This window comes from Pseudorca crassidens, chromosome 13 (assembly GCF_039906515.1).
Source record: "Pseudorca crassidens isolate mPseCra1 chromosome 13, mPseCra1.hap1, whole genome shotgun sequence".
Classification (NCBI taxonomy): Eukaryota; Metazoa; Chordata; class Mammalia; order Artiodactyla; family Delphinidae; genus Pseudorca; species Pseudorca crassidens.
The window spans coordinates 36548156-36564631 of NC_090308.1; the positions used below are offsets into that span (position 1 = coordinate 36548156).

General features: G+C 38.2%; 1 protein-coding gene across 4 annotated transcripts in view; it reads right to left on the minus strand.

Annotated features, from left to right (window-relative positions):
- Window positions 1-8255: 8255 nt before the first annotated feature.
- NKAIN2 (sodium/potassium transporting ATPase interacting 2) overlaps window positions 8256-16476 on the minus strand; it is a 979302-nt gene continuing 971081 nt past the window's right edge. For 3 of the 4 annotated variants that reach the window (XR_010933719.1, XR_010933720.1, XR_010933721.1), the window contains 3 exons: window positions 14875-14956; window positions 14142-14230; window positions 8256-10696 (listed from right to left, as the gene is read on the minus strand). Coding sequence is in view for 1 of the 4 variants with exons in the window: in XM_067702200.1 (XP_067558301.1) it covers window positions 10687-10696; window positions 14875-14956 (92 nt within the window). In the remaining 3 variants the exon portion in view is untranslated. The remainder of the gene's footprint in view (window positions 10697-14141; window positions 14231-14874; window positions 14957-16476) is intronic. The other variant, XM_067702200.1, reaches the window with a different exon arrangement.

Genomic DNA, 16476 nt, shown 5'->3' on the forward strand with positions numbered 1-16476 from the left:
GAGCCCATTCTGATGAACATACAAACGTTCATTAGCAATCAAGCACCAAGCAGTCACATACTCTAAGTTCATAGAGTTCCCTACACTTTGTCCCCAAGCATTCCTAAAATAGGGTGAAAATTTTCACTCTGGGGCAAATGCACTGATACCCACCAGACAGAACTGGTCAAACCTTTCATCTCTTCACAGGTATATCTGTGAAGGCAGGGCGGCTGAGGAGGGAGAACCCAGCCCCACAAGTTGCTCACAGTATAGGGTACAGGGGAAGGTGCTGGGTTAATGGGCTGCTCGGTCCCTAGACCCTGTCCGCCCAAGGGTGGTGGCATCTGTGCAGTTTTCAAGGCAGCCACATGGCTTGGCCATTGCTCATTGTGCCAAAGAGAAATTATTTCTGATGTTCCTTAGAAGTAGAGGAAGGTATTTAAGGTGCTTGGTAGTCTTCTCTAGATATAGAATCTCATTTAAGTTACTTCAAAGTTAACTAAAGGCCCCTAGGATATAGACTAAAGGTATTCAAACACCTTACACTATTTATACTGAAATATTTTTATTTAAACTACAGACAATATAATAAGTGTCTTTATATATACACATAAAGTTTAAAATGTGTTTGCTAAAATCATCAACACATTAATTAAAGTAAAACTATGCAAGTGAAATAGTTTCAAGGTGCTTTGCTTTAACATCAAAGCTGGCAATGAAACAAAAACCATTTAATTCATTGAACTCACTGGATTTCCCAGTCCCGAGGACAAATGAAATAAAGAAACCTACAACCATTGCATAGTTAAAATTCCAAATTCCTAACTCTAACCATTTACATTCTGTTTGTAGGATCTTCACCTTTGGAAACTCCTGTCATCTTTCATGTAGACCGAACCCTAACACTAAACACCTGACACTTAATGCCTCAAATAGGAGATAATCAAACTTCTTTAAAAAATGTTCTGGACACAATTGGTGAGTTTGTTCACAACTAATACACAGAAATACACATTCAACAAATCTCACAAAACTACTAGCCTTTTCTACCAAACATTAAAACAGTTTGAATTGTAACAGGAAAGGCTTCCTGTCCTTAAACAGGCAGAGTTGAGAGATGTCTAAGGTAGTTTGTAAATCTAAGTGGTTTAGAACAACTCAAAAGCATTTAATTAAAGCAGAATGTTCCGTTACAGCTCCTAGTCCTGTAGGATATATATTCTTCATATTCTCTTCCATTATGGTTTATCACAGGATACTGAGTGCGGTTCCCTGTGCTATACAGTGGGACCTTGTTGTTTATCTATTTTCTATTTAATAGTTTGCACCTGATGGTCCCAAACTCCCAAACCATCCCTTCCTCACCTCCCTTGGCATCCACAAGTCTGTTCTCTATTAGATCCCTTTAATAATTAGATCAGACTGAATATTCGTGGAACGAGAGAGCCGAGAAGTAGCAAGAGGTTATTGGCATAGCTGACAAGTAGAAGCCCCTTAGGACCATGTTTCCATAACTTACGAAGCACAGGACATGCTGCCTCCTGTCATCGAAGTGCTACGTGGATACCAGGCCGTCAGCAAGTTATGAGCTGCAGAACTTGGGTTTTCGTGCAAGTTTAAATGTCACTCTTCTAAGACTCAGCATGTGGTGAAACAAACTTAATTGAACCCAGTCACCTTTTTCCTTAACCTGGCAGGGATTCAACACCCCTTATCAGTCGCAACAATTCTCTTGTCAGCATTCATGTCACCAAGAGGAAATGACCCTGATCCCAGTTCCAGTGTTGCATGGTGACATGCATCCATACTTGTCCTATTCTCTCCTACAGGACACATCATCCCCATCTTAGGAAATGTGTTGTCGGTTGGGTCTTTTTCAAAGCAACATAACTCGTAACTGGTGGAGAAAAGATGTAGTCCCAGGTCCACCCAGTCAGCTGGCTTCTGTTCCTTGATGCTGGGAACCACGTGAACTCAGTTGTAGCCTTGCTCCTTCCTATTCTTGTAAACCTAGGCTTTCTTGTCTGCTTTGATGCCAGGAAAAAAAAAAAAAAAGGATTGGATATATACTCTCACTAACCTCAATAATTCTTATTTTAGAATTTTAGTGGGAGGTATTGAGAAACAACCCTTGTTGTTATTCTTGAAATTTATTCTTAAAATTGTTACTAGATTGAATTACAGCCGTGAAATGTTAGTGCCCATGCACTGCAATAGATTTCAGTTATCCATACAAAATCTTTCTTTAGTAAAAGTGTAATAAAAACCTGACTAATCGTACCTATAACCAGTATTTGATCCAATTCATTGGAAGTTCTGAAAATACTCACCAGCCTTGGTAGCCAACGTATCCAATCTATTTTTTAAATTCTTTTTTGAACCATAATTATTTTTTACTCAAAAAATAATCCCAGGAATATTTTTAATAATAAATGAAATATATCCTAATTATGTCTATTCCAGTAACAAAATGGGGATAACTTTGACGTGTGGGTAGAGGCAGAGGAATTTTTACTCTTGGCTTATCTAGCAAGCAGGGCTAGCTTTTTGGGCATGGGGTGTGTATCACATATGACCCCCATGCTCAGAGGAGTCTGATGCTTGGTTTAATGCTCTACTGTCCTCTTCAGGAAATTCTTAATATACTATTTTTGAGCATGTGGTGAGCAGAGGAGATACCCTGGGGGGACAGCCCTGCCAGTGTTTGTGATCTAGCAGCAGTGCCTGATGGCTCTGACTCAGTCCCCTGGGCACAGCATGCAGAGCAATTGTTCTGGCCAGCCCCAGGGCAATCCAAGGAGCCACTGGGCTGACTGGGTGACCGGGAAAGGACCTGGGACCAGATTGGCAGCGGTGACAGTGAAAGCAGCAGAGGAAGTGACTGCTGTACCCCTGGGGAAAGCAGAGGGCCCAGGCAGCCCTGAGAACTGTGGGAGGCCGGCTTGCCCGTTAATTCACGAAGAGAACCGGTCCCTGCAGCTCCTGCACAAATATTAACTATGATTTAGTGCTGGAACAGGAACTGCTAGTGCTCAGGCAGTAAACTTTGTCAATAAATTATTAGAAGATAAAAGCATACACATGGATATTGCAACAAAGCATATCAGAGTTGTTAGAATTATTCAGAGTTTAGAGTCTCTGGTTGTGAAAACTGCTGCAACATTGTAAACAAATATCCACTTACACATAGAAATTAGTCTGTAGCTAGCAGCAGACAGAAAAGAGCTCTTTTCCTGTGAACTTCAAATGAACAAATTACTAACTAGGAAGATAATTTTAAAATTATTTTTCTTGTTATTGAAGATAACAGCAGCAGAACACATAAGTAGGTGTTTTCAATGATGTAGAAATGAAGCCATTTTCAGCTTCTTAAACAACTTCAAGTTATAGGAAATATCAGAGGAAATACTAAAATGCCACTATAATTTTTAAAATTCAGATTACACGAAACTGATTTTTATGAAGAGCTAAATCTTTTTAGAAAAATTGTTCTGTGAACCATTAGTTCAAATGACTAAAATTTATATTTCAAAATAATTTATCAGGGCTTCCCTGGTGGCGCAGTGGTTGAGAGTCTGCCTGCCGATGCAGGGGACACGGGTTCGAGCCCCGGTCCGGGAAGATCCCACATGCCGCGGAGCGGCTGGGCCCGTGAGCCATGGCCGCTGAGCCTGCGCGTCCGAAGCCTGTGCTCCGCAACGGCAGAGGCCACAACAGTGAGAGGCCCGCGTACCGCAAAAAAAAAAAAAAAAATAATAATAATAATTTATCAGAAATACACCCAATATTGTCACTTTTTTATAAAATATTCTTCACAGCTCCAGTAATAGGTGTATCAGCAGAAAGATTCTTCTCAAAATTAAAAATTATAAAAAACCATTGATGCATTTGCCGAGATGATTGATGTCATATTTATATTGATTGCAAATGAATTGGCTAAAAGCATATAATTTTTTTTTTTTTTTGCGGTACGCGGGCCTCTCACTGTTGTGGCCTCTCCCGTTGCGGAGCACAGGCTCCGGACGCGCAGGCTCAGCGACCACGGCTCACGGGCCCAGCCGCTCCGCGGCATGTGGGATCTTCCCCGACCGGGGCACGAACCCGCTTCCCCTGCATGGGCAGGCGAACTCTCAACCACTGCGCTATCAGGGAAGCCCCAAAGCCTAGATTTTGATGACTTAATTGTAGAAAAGTGAGTCAAATCTTACGATCAATCAAAGTATCCCACTTAATAGGCTACTGTATTTATAATTAGAACACCAAAATATTATGTTTTATAATTTATATTTTATATGGTTATTTATGTTACTATTACCCTGATTATGTTTTGTAAGTAATAAAATATTTTAAGGGAAAATGTTTTTTAGCAGCACTTTCTTCTTACTCCTTGAAAAAGGGGCCCTGCATTTTCATTTTGCTCTGGGCCCCACAAACTGTGTAGTCCACCCTGATAGCAAGATTTAGCACTGATGCTCCCCTCCAGACATCTTCTCCTTGAGTTCTTATTCTTTACAACTTGAACTGACAGATGCTTTTGCCCATTAGAAATAGCAATGTTTCATGTTTAAGAATATTTGCCTTTTAGCACTCAAAACAACACATTCACTGAATATGCTCTGTTTTTCCATGAATTATAAGCCTCGGCCTCAGCCTCTCAGCCCTTTGGTTTTTGCCTACCTACCTGCTTTTGGAGATGGGAAGGCTAGTTCCATGGTGCGTGGAGCACAGGGTTGTTATATCCTTACTGATGGAGGATTTTTCATAGTTTTCGCTCAGTTTGATACTTCCCCATTGACTTACCAGTCATAACTCAGTGCCCATTTGTTTGACTTCATCCTAAGAGTCTTGGTCAGCCTGACATAACAGTGACAAGAAGTTCAGGTGTTCTGGTGGCTTCCACTGTGAGGCTGGAAAGATTTATGTCTAGACAGCTGTGTGCAAAAACCTCTCTGCACGTGGAGATCAACATATCCCCAAAGGATATAATGAGTAAAACTAGAAGAATAATGAAGAAAAATGACAGGCGCATGGAAGGGGAACAAACAGGGTATGCCTCTGGTAAATAACTCCCTGAAGGACTCTTAGAAAGGACTTACTGATTAATTGAATCAATCCATCATCCTTGGGATGACAGCATCAATTTGCAATCTTTTCTGGGAGTTGTTTTATTCCATTGCTGTTACCACTTAAATTCATATGAGGGTAGAGTGAGAGGTTAAAAAATACACCTGTTTTATTATTAGGGTACCACAGTTCTGTGCTCTCATTATAGAAACAGCTTACATTTATTTTAATAATGGTTTAAAATGTCGGAACATCAACATGTGGCTTATACAAGGATTTTTCCTCTTTGAATTTATCTTACAGAAATCAGCTTTTAATACCCATCAAAATTTTAAGCTCATTTGCTTCTAAACTCTATAATGTTTAAGAATTTTTGAAAAATGATCTTCTTTATAATTCTGGGGAATATAGAAGTATCTATCATTATCCCTTTTAGGAGGAACTCACCTTCATTTTCTTTGTGGTCACTGGCAGCCATAGCTTGTGATCCTTGTGCAGATTTCAGTGGTTAATGAGACCCTTGAGTGTATTCTCTAGTTCGAGCTTTTGTTGAGTTAAAAGGAATAGAGTATATACATGTCGTGGAGATTTTGCTCTCATACCTATTAAAAATGATTGTTTTAAGACACTAGCATGTTTTAAATTGGACATAATATACCATTCACAGATTTTGTTCTTTCGTTTCTTGGGAGTGGGTGGAAGGTAGATGCAATACAATGAAAAGAGGATTGAACATGGATCCTAAGCAAAGATTCACATGTGAGGAGAATAATTTGGGCTTGATTTTTTATAATGTAAGGATTTTGATATCAAAGTTTCCTGAGTATAAGCGTTGATTGCCATAATTTTACCTAAGACTGATAAAATCTCTGAAGGATGATTTTTCTTGAAAATCATAGGAAGTATTCAAGATGGAACAGCTTGAGTAATCTTAATCTCTCTAACATTAGCTATTCATAAATGTATTATGAAAGAAGTAGAAGGACTTCTAACCCTGAAGCTGAACATACTTGGTTGACTAATATATAAGAACATATCATATATACATGTTAACATATGGGTACATGTTATTGATATTTAAGAGAACTCTAACATGTGGGTGCAAAGTGTTGCCTGCCACTTCAGTAAACAAAGGATGTTGCAGCCATCAAGCCAGCAGGCACTGCAGCCGCCCCTGACTGTGCACACTGAGGGGATTCAGGATGGAGAGAAGCAGGACACTGGCCCCAGAGAGCTGAGGTGCACATCACCTCATGATGAAGGAAGGATTTCAGAAAGCCCAGACTCTTGCATCTTCCCATACACAGAAAAGTGCTAAATTCATTAACTTGAGAGGTCTGGTTTTCTTTAATTAATAGTAATCTTTTGATGTTTTGTATATCCCAGCTCCTCCATTACCTCTTTGGAGCAGTCCCTCAGAGCTATCTGAGAGGCTGTCTTCCAGGCTCAAGTCCTCAGTTTTGTCTGCCAGATAAAACATAATTCTCAACTTTTAGGTTGTGCATTTTCCCCAGTAGACAAACATAAAAATGCATATTTAACATTGAAACTATACAGAACTTAATAAACTTAATACACAATAATTCAGAAGCATTTTCTGGTCTTACACTGTCTTAGAGTCTTCCTTATCAGCGTTCATTGTGATTTACACAGTGCAGAGCCACTTGACAAATCTCAGTTGTCTGGGGTGTAGTGTATTCTATTCTAACCAGAGTACACATAGTAGAATTTGTTGTAGAATGGTGAGGTATTTGCATTTTCAGGATAAATGGCAATCTTGTGTAATCTCTTAACCTCTGTTGGCCTTAGTTTACTGTTTCTATAATGAATGAGTTTATATCTCAAGTTTGTTCTACAATGTGATCTATTTAAAATGTTTATTTCTGAGTTCAAATTGTCCACTTGTTATATAGTACAGTGGAATGTTGGATATTTGCTTTACTGTTTCAAAGATTATGTTTTTTAGTAGCTACCAGATGAAGATCTTGGTACCACCTGTTATTTACCAAATGCACATCTTATTTAGTGGAGAACTGCAGGCTAAGGAATCTTTTCTTTAGATCACGTGTAAATATATGATCTTTTCTTAGGTTTGACCTATTAACTTTTGTCTCTTTTTATGCAACTGAGGTCTTGTGTGCACTTGCCCTCACAGTGGGAAGCAACATCCTGACAGTCATTCTTCGCTCCTTCAGTGAACCCGCATCAGCATACTTTTCACACAGGGAACATAAGTGAAAACAAGCTTGATCATTTACAAGGCTCTCACCATGTGGCCTAGAAGTGAAATACTACAAGTTGATATTCAGCGTCTTGTAATGCTTCCTCAAAGCCTCCCTTATTTTCAGTCAATTTTGGCATTTCGGCTTCTGGGGGCTGGTGTGCATCTGTGTGCTGTGAGAGGAAGGACATAACCCCAGCAGCCTGGAGCAGACCAAGCCCTCTATCCCTTGAGTACATATGGTAAACCTCAGCTGATATTGTGGCTATACTATCACAAGTGCCGGGGGTTAGTCTTTTCAACTTGCCTATCCTGTTTCAAAATGCTCACTATAATTGTCATCAAAAGTCTATGTTGGGCTTCTCTGGTGGCGCAGCGGTTGAGAGTCCGCCTACTGATGCAGGGGACATGGGTTCGTGCCCCGGTCCAGGAAGATCCCACATGCCGCGGAAGCGGCTGGGCCCGTGAGCCATGGCCGCTGAGCCTGTGCGTCCGGAGCCTGTGCTCCGCAACGGAAGAGGCCACAACAGTGAGAGGCCTGCGTACTGCAAAAAAAAAAAAGTCTATATCATCAAAGGGGCAATAAATGAGTATTTTAAATTATTTTATGTTAATTTGACATACAAAAAATGAAAAACCCTACTTATGTTAATCAAAGTTTTTAAATATAATGCCATATAATCCAGCTATTAGCCGGATGCTAACTCTAAATTCCAGATAGAGGAGGGAAAAAAGTTCTCCAAATGACAGCAGGTCTATTCCAGGCAGTCTTGTAAAAGAACCCTTAGAGATAATGAAAGTATGTGTTACCTATGACTGAGCTAAAATGGTGCCAAGGCCTGGCAATTCCTTTTTACTGCTGACACATCCCTGTATGGTATAGAATATCAGCATTGCCTCCACGTCAATGGAATAGGGTGTCCCTGTCAATGACATAATTGAATACACTTTGAGAAGGAACAAGGGCTTTCAGGGATGGGTCAGAAACTTGATTGTTTTTCCATTTATTTTTAAAATGCAAATTACACTAGTAAGTCAAAAAAATCACTCTGTTAAAAATACATTCAGAATTAACAAATGCCAAAAAAAAAAAAAAGACACAGGATTGTAACTCTTGCCTTCTGAATATTAGGTTTATAACAAAAGCTCAGCCTAGAAAAATAGCATTCTTCACCGGATTTTGAGGAGGATACAGCTGTACAACTTAGATGTTTTTCCAGATAGAATCACACTACTGTGCTCCCTGTCCACTGATTCCTTTTTAGTAGTCAACAACTGTTTTTAAAAATTTTGGTGGTGATGATAGTAGTGATTAGATGGTAACTTGGCTGCAACTTAAAGCAGGAATATGAGGGTTTAGTCTCTGTGCATTTAAATTTCTATCCATATACATGTCTTACAAGGTGGAATCTCATCACAGCATGAATGTACAGTGAAACCTCATTTTTAATAGTCACATTAATACTCACATTAGAATAATTTCTGGCATGTATAGTATTTATATTTTAAGAATCAAAGGATGATACATTGGTAAGTGTTTTTCTCATACATTAAACATGCATGTCACTATAAAATCATCGTATGAGGTTTCACTGACATGTTTGTGATTGTATAATTTTATGCATGTATATATGGACAAACATATACAAACCACTGAGAAAATTCAAGCACAAGTGCTTGAACTTTTTTCTGTAGTTTATATTCTAATTGTAACCGTTGTTCCTTTGTTTTCAAATGCGTATATGTGTAGATCACAGACATCCATGCAGACACAGTAATGGGACTGGTTTATGTAGATTTGGATGGGCTAACGTTCAAAGTAGGTTAACCCAATAACTGAAACTTCTTAGAAACAAGGAGAAAAAGTTGCTCCATGCCAATTTATAATTTTTCAAGTCTGAATTTCACTGCATTTAAGAAGGGTGGTGTATTAGTTCTAAAAAGAAAAAAGTTGATTTTAGTGTCTCAGGTGGATCCAAAAAAAATGACTCATCTGAGTTCCTGACAAGCCTGAGCTAATTATGTTTTTCACTAATGAAAACCAAATAATGTTTGAATATATAGAACAAAATTTCCTAGGAATTCAGAATATTCCTTAAACACATTGACCTACTATTAAGTTTCCAAAGGCATCTTGTTGCCAACTACGTCAACAGCACAGTTTTTCTGCCACAATAATACAGGAGGATTAAAATACACCCTAACACACAACAGATCCCCCAAATACCACAAAGAGATCTCAAATATTTCACCAAGGTAACTATTGCTCCCCCCACCCACCCAAAAAATAATCTCGTACGCTGAAGTTAGGAAAAAAAGTTCACCTACGTAGGGGCTTCCATTTGAATTAGATATAAAAGAGTAAACATAGCTGATACATATTCAGTTGGCCTCTGTTGATAGAAATCCACAGCTGTTTCTGTGTTAGTAAAAGACATTGGTAGATACTTATAAAAGCACCTAGAGTGCAATAAATAAAATCAGTGAGTTAAGCCATTTCTGTTCTCTGCTTCCAGTAGATTAATGAGTTTAGTAGATTGATACGTTTCTCTTTGTCCCACCCAACCCCCTCAGAAGACCTTATTGAGGAATTATAAAGATGACGATTATTACTTTGTTATTATTACTTGTCTTTTTCTGGCCACCATGGAGGCTCAATGGTAAAAGCACTTTGCTGACAGCTGGCAGTTTTTGTACACAGACACACTGCAGTTGCTGAGCTATGCAGTCTTGTTTCTTGACATGACACACACAGACTTGAACTCATTCGGAATTAATAGCAGTGTGTTAGCCTAAAGGAAGTGACTTGGGGGTGTCTGCACTGAGATTCTCAGGCGCACAACTTAGGTGGGTTAAGGCAAGTATGTACGGTACAGCCTTTAGGGCAAACAACCTGCCATTTCAGACTTCAGTTACAGGGTCATCATGCCGTGTTTCGTTTGTTTTTTGCAATTACATTGCCTACATAGCTGTGGTGCTATCAAGACATACGGAGTGCAGAAGACAGGGCTCTCTAGCTAATGTGCCCTGGATGACTTCGCAGCTGGCAGAGGCTGACTGGCTGGGCTGCAGAGCAGTTAGTGACGGCCAGCAGAGGGCACCAGCACGTCTCCTTATGAACTTTCCAAAGGCCTGGGAGAAAGCAGCCTGCTTTCAGGAAATCCACGATGGGCGTATCCTGCATATCTGTCTGTTTCAGTTAGAAAGAGGAGGCCAAGTAGAATTGGTTGTGTGCCCATGTGTGCCCGTGTGTGTGTGTGTGTGTGTGTGTGGTCCCAGTGTACATGGAGGCTTTATGTTTTGTTAGTATGTATATATATTTAAACTTAGTTGCTTCTTGCTCTTCAAAAAATGCAGGAGGCCACTGCGAAACAAGTTCTTTGAACGGTCCAGGAGCTGATATACTGAAGCCATTTGTATTATTTCGACCTGAGAGAGAGAGAAAAAAGATGTTTTTAATCAAGGGTGAGAGCCCAGCACCTTTTCTCACCTCTCCAAGCACAAGAGTAAACCAAAAAAAAAAATAAAAAAAAAAAAATAAAAGAGATCCAAAGCCCAAATTGTGCTTTAAATAGACAATTTTCCTCTCCTCAACTTTTTCCGCAGTGCAACCTTTTGGATAGAGAGGCCATTTATGGTAATTTAAAATCCATTTTCTGGGGGCAAATGAATATGTATTGCTGTACAATTAGGCCGCCAAAAAGAATGCAATGTTTTCAAATGTGGTCTGATATAGCATGGAGTATTTTCGCATTTATACTGCAGGGAGCCCAAACAGATCTCAACCTGCTTCGGCACTTAGGTCAGTGGTAGTCAAAGCAGTTACTTTGTTAGAAAATCAACCTGTGGGCGTGGGAATGTTTTTGCGCAGCAACTTCATAGCCATTATTTGTTTCAAAGAATTCTCCAAACTGTAAGAGAAAAATTAATGAAAACTTTTCCCTTTTAGATGGATTATAGATAATCTGAAGAGTTACAGGCCAAGAACATTCACCCAAGTTAACTTTAAAAAAAGAGGACTGTCTATTCATTGACTACAGGAACTGAAACAAACTGTGAATGGAGGTCAGTTAGGACAGTGTTTTCAAAGCCTTGTCCAGGCTCTGAGCCACAGAAGATTTGCTGGGTATAATGGAAACCCCACAGCTAAAACTGCGCATTGCTTTTAAGCATCTGTTTTCCTTCTAAGGAATGGCTTTTATTTCCAGTTGCTATATAATATCATTGGGGTGCTTGAACTGGCCCATGATGTTAAATTACTCTTATTTTATGAGACTTATTTATGGCAGGTTGACAGGAGAAGGTCTACCCCACAGGACAAAGATACAGGAGATGCTCAGGTCTCTGCCTCCCAGCAGGGGATGAAGTTTATGCTTGAATCATTTTTGATTTTTCATGGGATTTTAATAGGCAGTGACTCTCCAGTGATTGTATTTGAGGGCTACACAGTTGAAAAAGTGCTTCATTCAACACCACATATAATGTGAAATCAAAAGGGAATAAAGGAAACGCAGGAAAAGGGGAGGGTGCAGGCATGTATGGAACTATGGCAGCTAAGTTAGTGTGAGGAAGTAAAGATAAGTAAATTTAATCAGAGAATGAAATGTCAGAGCAAACTCAACAGTCCACATAAGAATTTGGAAAAAATTAAGCAGTCAGGAAAACCAGTTGATAATTGGGGCTGTGTAAGGAACAAGTTGTGTGACCTTTGTGTTTCTTTTCTTTCATCTAGTTTCCTCACCTGTAAAATAAAATCTTAGTGTTCTAGTACTTGAGGTCTGCTAGAGGATTCTTTGTAGAAGGTATGGTAGTAGTATTTTGACTGGTGATTTATTAAACATTTAACTTATTTCATGAGCAGTGAGACTTGAAAGCTCATATAATTTTACTATTCTTAGGCAGTGAGGAGGAAAATAATATTTTTATTACTTTTGGTTCAGCATTTAAAGTACTTAATAAAATCACGAGAAGTTTTGTCTTCAAGGAATTTTGTTCCAGACATTAAATTTGAAGAGTCCTCTATTTAAAGACAACATTGGAATTATGAATGCCTGGTTTGAAACTACAGTCTTGATTATATATAATCGGCATTCTCGTGTTATTATCAGAGCTGATCCTTACAGAGTGGTTACATCTAATTTATTATATTTTGATCATATTTATTGATCATTCATATTGACCAACACAATGTAATATTATATGATAAGAATGTTGTGTGATATTGTCAGAAGCAAGAAATTGCAGGACTTGTAGATGTTCTGGTCTACTCTTGAGCACAAACATATTGTTACATGTTACTTGGGCTGACATATGTGATATATTGTTTACAGAGGGAACCTTTTGGGAATGAAATACAGTGTATGGTGATTTCTGAGTTGATAAAATCTTTTCGTGAGTAATATTGGTTAACATAAGCATTGTTACTACATCTAATAAATTATGTTTATTAAACATGTAGTATGTGACATGTCCTATGTTGTACATGCTCTACAAACATTGTTTTATGGAAATTCAGAACAACTATATGAAGTGCATATGCTATTGTCTCTATTTTGCAGGTGAGGAAACTTAGGCTTGGTGAGAATAAAGTTATTCAAATAAAGTTATAGGTCCAAGGTCATAAAGAATTTTATCTCATGCAGTCTGGCTTCAGTAGCTCGTCTTAACCACTACTCCTTACCACTGCTCCTTACTGCTTTGACTTTATTTTTTAATAGAACACTTTACACAAGGCTATGTTACAATATTGAGAAGAATGGTAAAGAATGTAAAGGATTTATCATTTTATTTTTTGCTTAAGCTATCAAATCTTTCTGGGAGGATAGGAATGTTATGGTATAAATAGAGAGACAACTATAGTATGGGGCAAAACAAAAAGATATCAAAGGAAAAAGATTAAGAAATGTTTCATAAAGGAAGTATATTTTAAGATACAATTTGAAGGAGAGTGGGATTTGAAAGAATGGAATTTGGGGGAAAACAAACAACATTTGGTGTCAAGAGAACAGCATGGACAATTGGAAAAATACATGTCATATTTGCAGATGGTAAGAGTTTTAGTTTGACTGTAAAAAAAAAAAAAAAAAAAGAAAGAAAAAGGATAAGGGGAGATATCAGACTATGTGTGCCCTCAATAGATGATAAGCTTCAGGAAGCAGAGGCCAGCTCTTATTTATCATTACATTTTCCTGGGGGCTCCCAGCATTGTCTGCATATGGTTGAGACTATTAAAGGTTGAAGAGGAGAGATAATATTTCAATAGAACACTGGGGCCAGATCAGAGTAGATTTGCAAAGTCTGATAAGGAGTTTCAACTTTGTTCAGTAGGCAATAAGGAGTCATTGATAGGTTTTGGGCAGGGGCCTAACATAATCAGAGTGGTACTTTAAGAAGATTAATTTGGCAGTCACGTGGAAGGTGGGATAGGAGTTCTAAAATAAGAAAGAGACTGGAAAACTTCAGTTAATGATTGCCTGAATTAGGGCAGTGGTTTTGGGAATGTAAAAGAGGGGATGTGTGATGTCCTGTTTACAGAAGGGATGCTTTGAATGACATACAGTATTGGCTGATTTCTGAATTCGATAAAGTTTTTTTATGAGTGGTGTTACCAAATGCTTTTGGGAAACTACAAGAGACACACACACAAAATGCAGGCATGATGCATAGATCATTCCCTTTGTAAAGAAAAGCTTAAAAGGGGATGTATAAGGATTACTTTAATCTCTCTGGAGGAGAAATAATCCAAAAAACGTATTTATTATCCTACACACTAACAATATTAAAAGGTAAAATGATTCAATGGTGGAGGACAACGACGACAAACACATATCTTCAAAGAGAGAAGCTCACATTTCGAAATGAATTGGAATCTTACTTTCTATTTTGATCTTCGCTTGCAATTCAGCATATCACTTGATGCTGATATATAGAATTTGTTATCAGTTGTTATCCAAGGGAATTTGCCTAAACACAGATATAAAAATCAGGCTCTGATTGTATGTCTGCTCTCTTGAGTGCTAGAGTTAAGGGTCTGATAAGTTTCAGTGTTAATATTCTGGTTTCATTTTCACTTTTCACACCAGAAAAATGAAAGAGTATTATTATTTTCTAACACTACACATAATTAAGGTGATAACCTATCATTTGTCATCCAAATGAGAACACTTTTAAGACTAATAGGGTGTGCTGGTAATAATTATATCAGGACAACCCATGTAAACTAAGACTATACTGGGAAAACCAGGATATATGGCCTATATATAGTTACATATAACTACCTACAATGTTATATCATTTTCAAAATACACAAATTTTGGGTAATTCAAAGAAGTTGTATATTATATTGGATTTTTAGCCATGTAGTTGATACTTATGTAAGACTACTTTTAAAAGTAACTTTAGAGATAGCTTTCCTGATAAGTTAAATTTTATTCATAATTTAAAAAATTTATTAGAATTATCTCAGTCAGAACAATATTAATAGAAGAGAAAATACTGAAAGTAAATGACTGAAGGAAAGCTGCATGCCATCTATTTTGTGCCACAATAACATTTTCTTAATCATCTTTTAGTATCCCAGAAGAATACCTCCAAATTAAAGTACTTACATGTACATAGGCTGTAGCTGTAAATGAGATGTCTTCTGAGGCCCCTGATAGCCATAAGAGTCAAAGCCACCTATGAAATCAACTGAAAGGGACAATCGCCTTAATTAGTTAACTTTTCAGAAGAGATAAACGTTCATGATCAAGGTCTCACACAGATTACTAATATAAACCTTTTAATAATCTATTAAACCAGAACTAGCTAATTGTGGAGGAAAAAAGATAGTTCCTTCAAGGCAGTGATTTTTTTCCCCCCTCAACTGTGAGATTCAGTTATTGCTTTACAAGAATCTATTCACTTGGGAGAAGAAATTTATATACTCCTTTGAAGCAACCAAGACCTAATTGGAGCAATAAAATTCACTTGCACAATTAAGATGCTATACGTCTTTTTGGTTAGCATGGAGATTTTCTGCAACACATTACAAATGTAAAAAATAATGATCGCTCAAATGCATGTACCTATCAGCAATTGCGGCACTAGTAATAGTGTTATAGCCTATGATTGTCAAGTACAAGGTGCAATGGTGGAGGTCATGTAAATTAGCTCAAAATGGCTGTCTCTGCCACTATGTGGTTCATAATCTCAAATAGACAATCAGAAATAAAGATGTGCAGCAAACTCTAACCAAACATTCAAATGCAATACATACCTAGGTATTTAAGGTACAATGAGATGTAACAAGAGTTACTGTGGTAGATTATATTATCCAAAATAGCTGCAACAATATCTCCTATTCCATATCTGCCTACAGTGTGACCTTGACACTCACCCCATCCTGAGGTTTGGGTCTTTGTCCCTTCCTCTTGAACCTGGGTAGAACTTTGTGGCCACTTTGACCAATAGAGTATGGTAGAAGTGACATTTTGTGACTTCCAAGGCTAGATCAAAAAAATGTCATGCACTTTGCTCTTTAGGGATGCTCTCTTTTGGAACACAGCCATCATGCCCAAACTAGGAATCCCAAACTAGCGCACCTGGAGAGATCAATGGAGGACCCTCGGATATGATTTTGGCTGACAGGCTAGCTAAGGTCCCAGCTGATAGTCACCATCAACACCCAGACATGTGAGAAAAATTGCCTCCAAATGATTCCAGCCCCAAGCTGTTGAGTCAACCCAATCTTGGAGTCTCCCAGCTGAGGGCCCTGACATCCGGGATCAGAAACAAGCTATCCTCACTGTGCCCTGTCTGGATTTTTAACCCACAGATCCATGAGCATAATAATGGTTGTTTTATACCACTACATTTTGGAAGGGGTAGTAACTGGGACAGTAAATACTAAGAGTGCTGTGAAAATGTTTTGGTTTTGTTTTTTCTTTCCCATTCCTGGATGTGGAGGTCATGTGGTGGGGCAAAAAGAGGCAAAACAACAAAAAGCTGACAAGATAGGTGACTGGAAGAAGGAAGAGAGGAAACTAGAAACTGAATTAGGGTGCTAGAGGATATCTTTACTTTTTCTAATATCTTTTTCTATTGGCTTAGCTTTGACTAGTTTTTGTTCTTTTTAATATCCTAAGTGTTACAGGTAGAAATTGGAGCAAGTAACATAAAGTCCATGATGTCTGTTTAGTGGGGAAATCTTTTCATTTTTTTAAAATAGA